Source organism: Dicentrarchus labrax, unplaced genomic scaffold, assembly GCF_905237075.1.
Source record: "Dicentrarchus labrax unplaced genomic scaffold, dlabrax2021, whole genome shotgun sequence".
Lineage (NCBI taxonomy): Eukaryota > Metazoa > Chordata > Actinopteri > Moronidae > Dicentrarchus > Dicentrarchus labrax.
In genome coordinates this window covers 179,088-194,789 of record NW_026136853.1, presented here as the reverse complement: position 1 = coordinate 194,789, position 15,702 = coordinate 179,088, and the positions used below count along the sequence as shown (strand labels likewise).

Below are 15,702 nucleotides of genomic sequence, written 5' to 3'. Positions count from 1 at the left end.
TACAGGAGATCGTTCCTCCCCACTGTTATAAGACTGTATAACTCATCTGCCTCTGTCAGAGCCACAATCACAGAACTGGACTAAATCTACCTGTGGAACATAAACTTCATCATATACTATCATATGTGATATGTGTTAATATAAACCATGTTGATATTATAGATCATATTTATACAATATATTATTATTATATTAATAATATTATATTATTATTATTATTATTGTTATTATTATATGTTATATATTACAATTATTACTATTACTATTATTATTACTATTATGATTATTATTATATAACAATATATAAGATATTATCTATTGTATGTATATATTCTTGTATAGTCAAGTATCTATTATACATATGCTATATATCATATCATATCTTGTGTATATATATATGTGTACATATTCTATATATTGTGTATATATATTACAGTATGTATGTATGCACACTTTGCACAGGCTGAATATATGACACATGTTTACATCATATCAATATTAATGTATAATATCTATGTGTATACATGTAAATCTGTTCAGTCATCATATTATATATAGATATACTTATTATATTATTATAAATATTATTAATATTTTATTCTATTGTTGTATTGTTGTATTTTATTCTATTGTTGTATTTTATTGTATTTTAATGTACCTGGCTGCTATAACGACCCAATTTCCCTTCGGGGATTAATAAAGTCTGTCTGTCTGTCTGTCTGTCTGTCTGTCTGTCTATCTATCTGTCTATCTATCTATCTATTTATTACCTCATGTATCTCCATAGGAATCATTTCACCTATTCTTTACACTCCTATGATCTGAATTATGTGAAATATATATAAAATATCTGCCATATCTCTCCACTGCAAATGTTAGAGGTGACAGAGATTTAAATATTTCAATATTATTCACTGAACCATTTTTATTACAGTAAATCACATTCAATGTACACAACGTGTGCGGATGGGTTCAGCTAACTTAAATACTTTGCTTATGTTCTTTCAGTCAGCTCTCCTCTGTTAGCTAACACAGACTGAATGCTAACATTGGCAGAAGGCGTTTTTTTGTGTATATGTACTTTTTTTTGTCGATGACCCTCCTGAATCTGAAGGGATTCTCCAAAGAATTTCCAATAAGATAAAATGACCAGTACCTGTCTCTTTCTTGCCATTTCTGCCAACATACTTGAATGTCTAAGTAATATCAAATAACAAACATACTCACGATATTAGAGCTACTGACTAACCAACAGACTGCATTTAGGATCCAGGGAATGTTTTACATCAGGACGACTGTAGTATAAACATGTTTATTATCCGTGATTGTGACAGGAAAGTGGTTCATTGCATACGACTCACATTATATCATTCTTAAAACAAAGTTTTACAAAACTAAAAAATATACTCAAATATCAACATTTTCATCATCTGCATATTATTTTTCACAGCTGCCATCTGATTCGCTAAATATTCAAACAGTTTATTCAGACATACTTTTCGTGGCAGCCACGCTGAAGGAACAATCCCACATTTTAGGAAGTCCACGTTAGCCATCTTGGTTCGGGCTCCCGCTGTTATTATACATCATTATGAGAACAGGATTGTATTTTGTTGTTTCTCGTTAGCTAACCAGCTAGTCAGCATCCTGTCGTCAGCTGGTTTGGCGGACAGTATTTGGACAGTATCTATGTTCTCAGGGTCCCTAAATTCCCTAATCCTTGGAACCGATCTATGTGCTAAGCTAGGCTAAACACATCCTGAACCTTTCTAACATCCATCTGGAGAAGATCAGAGAGGATTTACTGAAATGTTGGACCGTTCCTTTAACCTCATTATCAACAACAGTAGTGCACCGCCAGTAAAAACTGAACAAGTGATTAACAACACTGTGTTTACCTTGAAAATGACTGAAGAGTTCAGTAACGTGCTAATTCAGTGCTGCCTGTGTTTATAGGCCGATGATGTGGCATCAGACACAGACGACTGTACAGTGACATTATGGATTCACACTCAGAGAAATGGTGGACAGTAAGGTGCACGATGTTGAGTAAATACGGAACGATTGGACACGGGCTACAACAATTACATGATTTTGTGCCAGTTGATGGTTCCTAAGCCCCGCCCCTTTTGCTCTGTGCTCCAATCACAGTTGAACAAGCCTCGGTCAACTTCCTCCTTTCCTGTATTTAGATATGCTATATGCTAGGCTAATTTAGTTGAAAAGAAAACCACATTATGAAGATGGTCCAATCTCCAGTGTGTAACATTACTGTAATATAATATTTATATTTATATTATTATTGTTATAATATTCATTGTTTTCATCAGTGTATAATGAGACGTTTTATCTACAGACGCTGCGGGTCACTTTCTTTAGATGATACCAAATCCTACAAAAGAAGAGACATATCTTAAAGGGGAACTTTGGCAGATTTTTACCCTAGTCTTGATCACTAGAGGTCACCGAGTACTGTCGATAGGAAAAAGGACAACCAGAATTGGTTGTAGCAAACTGGAGATCCTGCAGCTAATGGCCAGAGCTCCCAGTTAGTTATAATACACTTCTTGGGGGCATATCCTAAAGAGTGCCTTTTGCTCCTCTTAACAGACACAAAATGCAGTTAAAATGTCTGTGCAACATGCTCAGGGCCCTTACGTGACAACAACATGCCTTTTCAACTCAACTCATAGTTTGCACATCCAGCTGAAGAACAACTAGCCACAACTGCAGTATCTCATGGTCATAGAAAGGTAGACGATGAAAGTGTAGGCACTTGTACCTTCTCATTCTGTTGCCACCATTTGGAAAGGCACAAATGCAAACCATTTCTTCTCCACAGTAGATCAACAACACACGTTATTCTTACTCCAAACTTCTTCCCTTGTGAACACCTCCGATCAACAATTTCTTCTTCTGCAGAAGAAGAAATTGTCGCAGGAAGTGTGCAAATCGGAGAGTAGTGTGTGAAGAAATGGACATTTTTGAGGGGGAAATAAACTTTTTTTCGTTGTGAAGGCATTATCTCCGTGATCGATTATTCTGGGCTTTCGATGAAGCGAGCGGTGGAAAAACAGGTAGGCGACAGTACTGTTTGTACGGTTTCTGCACAACGTATGAGTTGAAAAGGCATGTTGTTGTCACGTAAGGGCCCTGATCATGTTGCACAGACATTTTAATTGCATTTTGTGTCTGTTAAGAGGAGCAAAAGCACTCTTTAGGATATGCCCCCAAAAAGTGTATTATGACTAACTGGGAGCTCTGGCCATTAGCTGCAGGATCTCCAGTTTGCTAGAACCAATTCTGGTCGTTCTTTTTCCTATCGACAGTACTTGGTGACCTCTAGTGATCAAGACTAGGGTAAAAATCTGCCGAAGTTCCCCTTTAAGTTAGCTAATGTTAGCAAAACAGTAGCTAACTAGCTAGCTAATATATATCAACTGTTAGGCAGCTAGTAAGCTGGCTAATGATCTATTTAGCAAGTGTTTTGCTAACATTAGCTAACTTAAGAAGTGACTTTATATGTCTCTTTTATCTTTTAACCATCTTCAAGATGTGTTTTTAACCCAGACAAGGCTAGCTGATAGCATATGTACAGGAGTAAGTACTGTCAATCAAAGGCAAAAAAGAGCCCCAAATCCCCCTAAAAAGTGTTGTGTTGTCTTTTATTGTTCGGGCCAAACATAAATATATGAAACTCAGGTGCTCACAAGAGCAGGGCACGCTAACAGGAGGTGCTGACTGAATGGAAATAAAGAAAATGTATGTGTTAATATTCCAAAATAGATAAAGCTGATAACTGAAGAAATCATGAAGTGCTTTATCTGACAGATTTTGATGATTCTGTTGATGCTGCTTGTGTATTATTTTACAGTAAAAGTCAGGTTGAGTTGATTCGAGTTGTGTAAATTTAGGTTGAGTCAGGTTAGATCAAATAATGTCAGACTGAGTCGAGTCAGTCAGGTTGAGCTGAAATAAGAGACCACGTTCACATTGTTTTCACATTACATAGACTGGTATCATAAAATCTGACGGGACAAGGTTGCAGCAGAAGAAACATCATCTACTGTGTGTCACACACACACACACACACACACACACACACACACACACACACACACACACACACACACACACTTCCATCACTGACACTGTCCTGGCTAGACTGTACGCAGTCTGTAGCGGAAGCATACGTCTGTGGAGGGCAAAAGGATGCCCAGTCCAGCTCTGCCAGAGTCCACAGTGACTCTGCTCTGACCTTCCTCCAGCTGCAGGTCGAAGTAGAGCAGCAGGAGACACAGGAACTGTTTGATCTCGTTGACCGCAAAGTATCGACCGGGACACATGCTGGAGCCAGAGCCGAACGGCATGCGGTAATACTTGAGCTTCTGCCCGTCCTTGTAGAAGTCTGTCTTCTCTCTGCCGTCCTGGATGTAGCGGTCGAGCCGGAACGTCTGACGGTACAGAAACAACAATGAAGGTTTGTTAAACAGCTCCACTAAACACAACCTGGACGCACCGTGTCTCTGCCGTAGACGTATTATAAGAACACCAGGCAAGTTTTCGATCTTTCAGGTTTACTTCTGTGTTGTGTGCACATGCTCAGTAGTGTTTCCCCTGCTGGTCCCGTCCACACAGTCAGTCCATAGACATTACATTGGAATGAAGTCATGCTGATAAAAACACTTTTAATGGCCACTGACAAGTTTTACAAAGATGACACCTTCATTCCTTCAATTTCCTTGTTTGCCTCCTGCCGAGTTATGGATGGTAAATGGATCTGTATTTGTATAGCGCCTTTTTAGTCTTCCAACCACTCAAAGCGCTTTTTACACTACGTGCCACATTCACCCTTTCACACACATTCACTCAGTGATGGCAAAGTCCATAGAACAGAAACAGAAACAGAAACTAACATTCATACACATTCACACACCGATGCATGGCATCGGGAGCAATTTGGGGTTCAGTATCTTGCTCAAGTATACTTCGACATGTAGCACCAGCCGGGGATCGACAACCTTCCGATTAAGGAACGACCCGCTCTGCCTCTGAACCACAGCCGCCCTGTAGAAAAATCTCTTTTATAGTTGAGGTCTGTGGGGGAAATGTCCTTTCTTTCCTTTGGGACAAAGGGACAGCCAGGCTGATCTTTTTAGTGTCTTTAAAGAGTAACGTTGGTATTTTTCAACCTCAAACCTATTTGGGCCTTAGGACACTTGGCTGCAGCGTAATCCGAGGGCTAACAGGGGGGTAACAGTGCGTTTCTAGTTGCTGTAATTTCCAGGTAAACAGGACACACCAGAGAGCAAGGAAGGGAGTCAATTAAACTTCATGTCAGATTAATTTTCATCAGCAATGGCGGTTGTTTAACAATTAAGACAAGAACTCCCATATACCCACGCTACTTCATAAAGTCATTGAAATACGTCTTTTGATGTTGTGCCCCGTAGTGGCAGAAATTATATACGGTAGGTTTAAAGTAGCTGTAGCTGTTGACACTTGTACCTGCGGCTCCTCGTAGATCTCGGGGTCCATGTGCAGACTCTGAGGGTAGAGGGCGATGATGTCTCCTTTCCTGATGGCCACTGAGCGCTCACTGTCCAGCCGCAGACTGAAGTCCTCCTGAGCAACACGCATGTTCATGGAGGCCGAGGACAGACGGAGGCTCTCGTTGATGGTGCTCTCTGTGGACAAATCCAGGGTCGTTATTCATGAAGCTTCTCACAACAGGAAGTCAGTCCTATCACATTCCTGTAAACATATATTCCTAATGTATATCTGCGTATGGTTTAATGGCGAGTTCCAGAGGAAACTAGCATACCCAGATACAGAAGCTTCTCTAGCTGTTCTCTGCTGAGCGTCACGTCTTTGTCTCTGTTGAACTCGACTCCGCTGAGGTTCAGGACGTCTAAGACCTCCTGGCGGACGACCTCCAGGGCCTCAGGGTGACTCACCAGGTAGTACATGGCCCAGAAGGAGGCAGGGATGGTGTTTCCGACAGATGCCCAGAGCATGGCAAAGTGATGAGCTGAAAGTTAGGAGGGGGCAGGGGGGACAAAGAGTCATTCACCCTGCTGAGACAAAAACTGCCAGGATACAGGATGCCCCACTTTCACCCAAACCCAGGCCCCAACTCTCCATGGGGATCACCAGGAGTGTCAGGCCACAATTAAAACTGCAACATGGGGCAGATACAGGCCCCACAAAATGCAGACCCTCAGCCCCCCCGCCTGCTTCTAACATCATGGTATGATCTCTGTGTTACAATACAGCTGACCTCTCACCAAGACCTACAGCTCAGCCAGAACTAAACATTCATCTCACCCAGACATGTCTTCCCCACAAATCACTTACAACTCACCCACATGTCTCTCTGCATGTATACCTTTGAGACTGTGGAGCAGAGTGGACCAAAGAAGTATAGAAGAATACACTAGAGTTTAGTGTAAAAATGGAGGACAGTAAAATAAACTAGATTAGAACACATGAAGACAGGAAAATCAGGATCAAATGTTGAAATCTCAGAATCACTGAAGGAAGAATCTAACTTCGATAAACCCCAAATCAGAACCAGACACGCAACCATTTAAGAGCCGTGCTGGAGGCTTTGTGGTGTGCAAACCATGCTCATGTTTTCTGGGGTTGCACAATATGCTCTTCCAACATCTGTTCTGAATGATTTCCTGGAAACACTGAAAAGCTTTTACAGGAAAAAAGACAGACAGACCGTGTAGGGAATGTATTTTCAACCTAACCTTAATCCTAACCTCCTTTAAAACAAATCGGACTCACCGCCTAGGAGGAGTTTGAAAAAGTAAGTTTTTAATTTTTTGCAATTTAGCAGGAAGTAAATTCTAGGCGAAAATGGGCGTGGTCTACACCACAAGATTCAGGTGAATTCAGGAAATGAATGGATATAATGTTTTTGAATGTCCGATGTGGTATGTGAGAGCTATTATCCAATACGCATTTTCCTTGATTACAGCGCCACCTGCTGGTGGAAATTCCTGTTTTCACGTCTATAGCTCTTACTGTGTAGGCTGCAGTACTGGAATTACCAACAGAAGAATAATAATACAAATCTGAGAGACTTCAAAGGGGTTCTTTCACATCTGACTTCAAGATATCTAAATGAAAATGTGTTTATGGGAACTTACCAGTCTCCCTTTTACAAACATGTGTAGGACTGGCATGAACTGGGTCTGACTGGAGAGCTGAGACTCTTGTGGATTCAATAAGCCCATTGTATTCGTGTGTTATGATGTCCGTCAGTATAGTAGCCATTATAGTGAGACCATTTTCTAGAACTTGAAACTAGGCTGAGATTGAAAGGAAGTACTAGTGTATTGCATAATCCAAAGCTGGATGGATTTGAAACTGATTCTGTGAATACTGTGAAACAGAGACGTCCCGAGGCAGGGGGGGCGATCCAGACATATTTTAAGAAGAGAGAAGAAAGTACCATAGGGGAAATTACATTTTTACACTGCTGTTGTTTTTTATGACAAACACTGAGATACACACAAATAACTAGTTGTCAGTGCCTCCAAGCACTTTGGGCAGTTAGGCAACACCTTGGTAGTGACCAGGAGGAAGCACCTGTCCAGCTACTCGTCCACACTCCGCACTGTGGTCTGGGCTTGACTTGAACAGGTGACCCTCTGGTTTCCGAGCCAAGTCCGTATGGACTGAGCTACAATCGCCCTAATGGATCAGTTTTAGCTAAAGTAAAGGCGATCACAATGCAATCTTTACTGAGCCCCTCAGTCCTCCTCAGCCTGCTGTTACAGTAACTGCTTTTGATTCTGTGATTAACTCAGTGACAGGTCAAAATGAAACTTAAGATAGTTTGTGAGGGAACATCACTGTAGAAGCGAGAGAGAGAGTGAGGCGTCTTCTCAAGCAGATCACAACACGTCTATTTCAAGATTGGGGCAAAAAAACTTGATTGTTACACCCCTACTCTGAATACTTTGAGAGTCAGCATTAGTATCTTTAAACCATCTTTCTTGAACCATAACAAAGTAGTTTGGTTACCTAACCAGACCTGGACCACAGAGGTCACAGATCAGATGAAATTATTTACTCTGTTAATAGTTTGATTGATGACTGGTTGGTAATCATGATCAAACTTGTCTACCTGCTTTATCAACGTCCCTCAGAGTGTCATACTGGTCCAATAGCTCCGATCGTCTCTTGATGAACTGTGAAGTGTTCGACCAACACGACATCCTGTGCGGCAGGAAGTAGTTGATCAACTTCTCGCGGATCACCTTGGTCTGCCTCAGCAGCCTGATGGGGACCTGAGCGATGAGCAGTGGAAACATGGAGTCAAACCTGACAAAGTCCTCCCTCAGCGTCCTCATCTCGCTGTGGCGGCTGGCAGACACTGGCTTCCCGTAGATGGTGAGGAAGGTGGCCTCGAACATGACGGAGTTACAGAACTCGTACATGCTGCCACTCTTCCAGCCGCCCTCCTCCCCCGGCCTCTCAGCCAGGTGGTCCTGACGAAACACCAGCATGAGGTTACCCATCATGCTCTCTGTGAGTGCTGTGAGGTTGTCACCCTGGAGCAACTGGAAGGTGCGGATGATCTCATCGTGCAGGCCGGGTGAGTTCCTGCTCATGACGGGGGGGTAGCCGAACACCAAGGGCGCCACCTTATCGGACAACTCGTGGAAGTCCAGCTGCCGGCCATGTTTGATGATGCTTGGATACATTAAAGGGTTCATGATGAAGGTCATGTATTTACCTGCAGGGCAGAGGACAGCTGAGTGAGGACAGCTTCTGATAACTCATTATCAAACTATATAAAAAGAAAAAGGGTTTAAAAGAATGGGTGTGAATCATAGTGTCTCTGTTGTTGGTGTTGGTTTGTGTTGGTGGATTTATCATATTTATTCAGTGTGTCCGGCCTTGGTCACTCCAACTAATACTAAATAATAATAACAATAATAATAACTTAATTATATAGCACCTTTTAAAAACAGACAGTTTACAAAGTGCTTTGACAGACAAAGCAAATTGATCGTTGTGATAAACAAAATCAAATTAAATGTAAAACTAAAGAATACCAAAATACATAATAGGACAATAATAGGATCAGAATAAAAGCCATAATAGCCAAATAAAAGGAAAATAATGATGAGACAAATGGACAACATCACATAAAGTCTATTAAAATGGGTTTTAAGAAATGATTTAAAAGACAAAGTCACGTTCAGATTTTAGCCTCAACTTTGGACTTGAGGCTGCAGACTGGCTCATAAGGGGTCAACATGTCTGCTATGTAGATTGTGGTCAGTCGCGGACCAGCTTTGAAAGTGGCCAGTAAAAGTAATCTATTTCTCTTATGTAATGTACACAAGTTATGTAACGTTTAACCACACAGACTTTATTTTGAAACTCTAACTGGACATTGCATATTTATTGTTGCTGACGCGAAAGGGGTACCGACAGCGTCATATTGTGATGACTTGAAACTGTTTTATAATGGAATATAGTTTCATATTGTTTTTATCTGTGGTTTTATTTTGTGTGTTGTTGTTGTGATCAGAGTTGGATGATGGAAGGGGAGGGATGTACACACTGAACCTTCAGCTTTCTCATAGAGTTCAGAGTTGGTGAGCTTGATGAATTTGTGCTGTTGACTTTTGAGGATGCAGCAGGTCTGCAGTCAGTAGTTCAAATGTTTCTACTCAATCAACTAGGACTGAATCAGTTAGCTAACTAACTAACTGATCAGGCCTCCAGTTTACCCAACATGAGTTTAAATACCAACCGGCTATGTGCACGGTAAAGATGTCTCCAAACTTCTTCTTCTGTTCTTCAAGAAATGAATAGGCATCTCTTCCAAACTCCAGAGCCTTCCCGATGTACGGAATCCAACCTTTAATCAGCGGAGGCTCGTCCTCTCTTCTGCAAAAGAGAGAAAACATCATCAGTTTCAGTCTCTAAATGTTTGTTAGTGTGACACTTTGAACACATTAGTCCTGAACACCATTGGTAAACCATCTTATCTTGGACTCTGGACTTCTGGTCCACGCCCTGCCTCTCTCTGTTACTCACTCTGTGGTTGTTCTCGCTCTCTCTTCTCTCTATTATTTCAGTTGCTGCACTCACTGTTTACTGTGGAGTTGTTCCATACAGCTGAGCAGTGCTGGGGGGTGTTAATGATGAGTAAAACACACACAGCTGATTTAATTACTGCAGCAGATTTACACAAGTCTACAAATAGTTATGCAACGTCCTCTCTTCCCACAGTTTATACTTTATTCTTTGACTTTCTTCTAAAACAAACATAAAACTTCCTGTCTGTCCTGTTCGCCTGACCTTCCCAAAGGAGGAATGAAAACAGTAAATCACATAATCAGACCGTCTTTTGGATTTACTGAATAGTGCACATGATTTGGTTTTGGTTTAAAATTGAAAAAACATGTGACTTTCAATTTAGTTTTTTTCAATTAAAAAATGAATAATGATAAAAGGAACTGGTAAAAAACCAAAGCGTCCAATATTGTTCGATTGTTTTTTTTACATTTTTTTATTCCTTTTTGTCAAATTGATGACAGAGTATCCGTCTGTTTTACTTTTGGACATGAGAGTTGAAACAGTTATGTTTATGTTACGTTTATATGTTGATGATTTGAGCCTGTATGGCGGAGGACTGGTTCACATTGTTACAACTTCCTTCTGATGAACCAGATAAAACTGAAGTCCTTTGATTTGCTTGCTTGTGATGGAGTTAAACTGAGTCTCCTCCTGCTTCCAGTCTCTCTGTATATACAAAAGAATATGATTATCAGATGATCAGTTTCCTCCTGAGACAGGATGTCCTGCTGCCGACCCACTTTTCATTACACACACACACACACACACACACACACACACACACACACACACACACACACACACACACACACACACACTATTAATTCTATAAAATATTTAAACTCATTGAATAAGCCAGAACAGACCTGAATTGGTGTATTTGCTTTAAGAATTACTTGAACAATTCATCAATTACATACAACATTTTAAGTAAAACTAACTTTTATAATATAAGTTAAAAAACATTCTGGATCAAGTAGCTTTTAGTAACTTTAAGTGACAATGACTTCATTTTGTGCGTTTTATTTGTCCTGTGAAAACAAAAGTCAAAATGATTTAATCAGGAACATTTCTGTAGCAAAGTAGAAGTTGCTTCATCATGAATCTTTTTAACTTGCAAAATTGAGTTTGTATAACTTAAAATGTTTGATGTTATACTAAAATAAATAACTTATTGCATTACTTGGACTCCCAGATTCTGCAGAAGAGGTGAGAGACCTTTCAGAAGCTTGTTTATGGCTACAAAAGGATTGGTAAGTTGGGAATGAAATGTTTACGATTACTTGAGATTTTAAAGTATTTCTTGTACTGTTAATAATAAGTTAATCAATATCTTCTTTCTCAAAGGTGGAACAAGACTCTATTTGTTCTTGAAGGTAAGGCTCTCTGATGGGAAACAAGTGAGTCATATTTGTTTAACTTGTTTTAGAATCATGTTCTATAACTGCAGTTATAGTTGCTTCATTCATTATTTTATGAATTTGGTTTATTCTGTTTGTCTCTGAAGGTTGGTCTGATTTTTGTAATGAATATGTATGTAAAAGTATTACATTTGTTACATTACATTAGTTTTCAGTTTATTCTTGAGTCTTTGTCCTCAGCCGACCTCCCTGTTGTTGCTGATACATCTTCTTTCACCACCACCTGGGGGGGCCGAAGTCTCCAAAAACTATTAAGGGGATTATAATAATCACTTTCTTAGCAAAAAATGTAATGTAAATGTAAATGAGGGTTGTTAAAAAGTGGATAAAATTATCTTCATAGGCTTTCCTTTCTAACACTGGCCAGGGAGATGTTTGAGTAATCACTTCAGTCATGTAGTTTTCTCTTTCTGTTTCCTTATTTCTTTGTCATGCTACAGTTTGGAGGATCATCTCTGCAACCAGCAGGATCAACAACTACACCTCCTCGCCGTTGGGCGTCAGAAGAACGGGACCGACAGCTTCTACATCACCATGGATTAGCATCTCATTTCATACCAGGCAAACCTTCAGTCCATTTGATGAACATTGTAAAGCACATTTTGCCTTTAATTTGTATGATTTATATGACAATAAGATTGTGCATTGTTTTATACACGAAAAATGTAAAATAACTGTTGTTTTAGAAAATGATTGAGATAATTAATATTGACATTTTTTCAGTGTAGATTTTACACTTAACGGAGGTAAAATTAACTCGTAAAAGTAAAAAATGTAACTGAGAGCAGTGTTCTGTTGTTCAGTCTCTAACTGTGGAGAGTGTGGAGCTCTATAAACCCTGGAAAAGTTCAACACTGGGCAACACTTGCTGTGAACGTAACTCGTCGTTTCCCCCAGATCTATAAAGTCCAAAGATCAATAAAGTCCAAAGATCAATAAAGTTCAAAGATCAATAAAGTCCAAAGATCAATAAAGTTCAAAGATCAATAAAGTTTAAAGATCAATAAAGTCCAAAGATCAGTAAAGTTTAAAGATCAATAAAGTCCAAAGATCAATAAAGTCCAAAGATCAGTAAAGTTTAAAGATCAATAAAGTCCAAAGATCAATAAAGTGGGAGTCAAACTGAAAGTGTTTATTTTACTGAGCAGCAGCTGTTTCTCTTTAAGAGCGGGAAAACCTGACAGCACTGAAATAGACCCGCGGGTCGGGACCCCTCAGTGGGTCCCCAGACGATGGACTGATGGACCATCAGGAAGCTCCACTGACACCGGATCTTAATATCTGTGTTTAGTGAAGGTCTTAAAGAGCCGACAGTTCTGTTGGTTCCATAAGGTGAGGAAGGTTTCAGCCTCCTCATCGCTGCACTGTAAAACTACACTGTAAACTACACTGTAAAACTACACTGTAAACTACACTGTAAAACTACACTGTAAAACTACACTGTAAACTACACTGTAAAACTACACTGTAAAACTACACTGTAAACTACACTGTAAAACTACACTGTAAACTACACTGTAAAACCTCATGAGTTAGTTCAACTTAAACTGTTTCAGGATTCATTCATTTACAAATGAAACAATTTTTCACTTGAGTACAAATAACTCATTTAATTTTATAACGGTTAAATTAGTTAAATCAACCCAATTAAATGGTGGAAAAGTGGTGCCCTCTTTGATGCCCCTGTGGTGCCCCTGTGATGCCCCTGTGTATGAATAAGCAGCATTAATGTTATTTCACTCAGGTTGGTCAAATGAACAATCCAGCAGCATCAAACATAAAAGTATTAACAAGACTTAAAGTAGAAACAGTGACAGTCAGGAAAGTGTTGGTATTTTAATCTACAGCTTCAGATTCTATAAAACCATCATATGAAGAACTACAGCCTCAGATAATCCAACAGGGTTTTAAATCAGGGATTCATCTTCAGATTGAAAAAGGCTGAACGACGTCTGTATTTCAGACTTTATCTTTAAACACATTGAGCCCAGTTCCAGTGGAGGGAAACCTAGTGACTGCAGCTCCGCGTGAGTTATTAAATACTCCATAAACAGTATCAGAGCACATGTTGGTTAGGGTTCTGAGGGTTCTGAGGGTTCTGAGGGTTCACTGATCACTCAGAAACCAGAGACAGACCTCAGTGCATGCTCTCTCTGCAGTTCCCTCCTCTCTTGTTCCTTATAGAACGGCGGATTGTCCGACAGTGGAACCACCAGACTGCTCTCAGTCTTCGTTGAACCGACCCACTGGTTCCCAACCTTCTTACTGAAGGGAAACTATCACTGAGCGAACGGTCTAAAGTCCAGCTCTCTTCTAGTTGGTGCTCCTGGTTTTGAACCGTTCGGGGCGTTTCGACCAAACTAAATCAGTTCGGAACCTGGAAGGGTGGAACCAAAAATATCTGTTTTTGGGGAACCAAAGTGGGCGTGCCTTATTCTACAGGTCGCTGAGCAGCGCCTTCTGTTGGTGATACATCCCATCAAACAACCGAGGTTCCAACAACCTCTAAAGGAACCGGTTCCACTGACTGTATTTACTGTATATTTCATACAATCAACCCAATAATAAGAATTCATAGTCTTCTGTTCCTTGTTGGAGACCTGCACTGGGGGGTCAGGACCCCCACTGGGGGGGCGGGACCCCGGCTGACCTATCTGTCTCATGTACTACTGTCAGGATACAGTGAAAGCAACAGAACAGTTATTTTCATAAAGGTTACGTACTGCGGCTTTAAGTATATGTATATATATAAATATATATAAATATTATTAACATATATCTTAGCATTTACATGAGTTTGAATATAAACATCCATAAACTCTGAGTTGGTTTAATAATGATAGAAACCAGGACTCTCTCTCTCTCACACACACACACACACACACACACACACTGATTACTGTATCTATAATATATATTATTATATTATAAGAGAGAAAAATGGTTGTTAAAAATTCTTAAATAAAAATATGAAATATTCCTAGAGAATATTTTCACCCGAAGGACAGTAATTATATATTGATATTGATCAATTGATAGATCCATATATATATAATTATTTAGATACATATTGATATATAAATACAGATACACATATATATGAATAAATAACATTACAGCTCAATCTCAAACAGTTCCAGCTGCTAATACTCCTGGCTGTCAGCACTGTAATCCATTACTTTTACTGTAACGGAGTACTCTGAGTAAAGAGCAATAATCAATAGTTGCAGTAAACACCAGAAGGTTCGAACTCTGATGAGTCCGGACTGAAACCCTCACACTCATTAAAACGCACAGTCCGGACTCAGGGAGGACCAGGACCCGGGTCGAAGCGGGTCTTAGTGGTCGAAGCGGACTGACCTGTTCCGGCCACGGAGGACGCAGAGGATGAGGGACAGCAGGCCGAGCAGAACCAGCAGCAGCGTGGACATGTTTGAGACTGAGTCCGACACGGTCCTCGTCCTCAGAGTCCTCCGAGTCCACACACAGAGCTTCCGGCTCCCGCCTTCAAAATAAAAGCTCCTTCCAACCGGCTGCCTGTCTGTTAGAGCTGCAGTGGACCGGTCACAGGTCACAGTTTAATGTTATATAACATTCATTCATTCATTCTTCTACATGTTTGTACGACAGCCCAGAGCGGACAAAGCAAAGCGGACCACTGAGTGTCAATGAGGATCATTCAGTTTAAATTTAAATTAAAGAACAAATTGTTGATTGTTGCAGAAAATCTGTTTTATTAATCCTGTTGGGTTCAATAATTACTTTAATAATGAATGTATTAATTAATCTAATAACTGATTTAATAACTGATACTTTGAAATGTTGTTTTAAAGCTCAGCTGTTTTCATATTATAATATGATTCAATTCAATTCAATTCAATTTTATTTGTATAGCGCCAATTCATAACAGAAGTTATCTCAGGACACTTTTCAAATAGAGCAGGTCTAGACCGAACTCTTTAACATTAATTACAGAGACCCAACAGTACCACCATGAGCAAGACCTTGGAGACAAGGGCAAGGAAAAACTGCCTGTTAAAAGGCAGAAACCTAGGACAGATCCTCCGGCTCTAGGTGGGTGGTCGTCTGTCTCGACCAGTTGGGGAGAGAGAGAGAGAGAGAGAGAAGAGCGACAGACAGACAGGTGCACAGCAACAACAGTATTGGT

The 15,702-nt window shown here is 40.0% G+C and overlaps 1 protein-coding gene and 1 long non-coding RNA gene across 2 annotated transcripts; one reads left to right on the top strand and one right to left on the bottom strand.

Moving 5' to 3' along the window:
• Positions 1–3,648: 3,648 nt before the first annotated feature.
• LOC127360134 (cytochrome P450 7B1) lies at positions 3,649–15,026 on the bottom strand. Its single transcript, XM_051394402.1, has 6 exons — positions 14,895–15,026; positions 9,785–9,921; positions 8,144–8,755; positions 5,825–6,031; positions 5,509–5,687; positions 3,649–4,454 (listed from the first exon to the last, which is right to left on the bottom strand). Exons 1-6 carry the CDS (start codon positions 14,963–14,965, stop codon positions 4,161–4,163), a joined length of 1,500 nt encoding a protein of 499 aa, XP_051250362.1. The 5' UTR covers positions 14,966–15,026; the 3' UTR covers positions 3,649–4,160.
• LOC127360155 (uncharacterized) lies at positions 11,129–12,951 on the top strand. The gene is made up of 3 exons (XR_007883311.1): positions 11,129–11,366; positions 11,461–11,489; positions 11,975–12,951. It is a non-coding gene; the product is annotated as an uncharacterized LOC127360155 (long non-coding RNA).
• Positions 15,027–15,702: the final 676 nt, after the last annotated feature.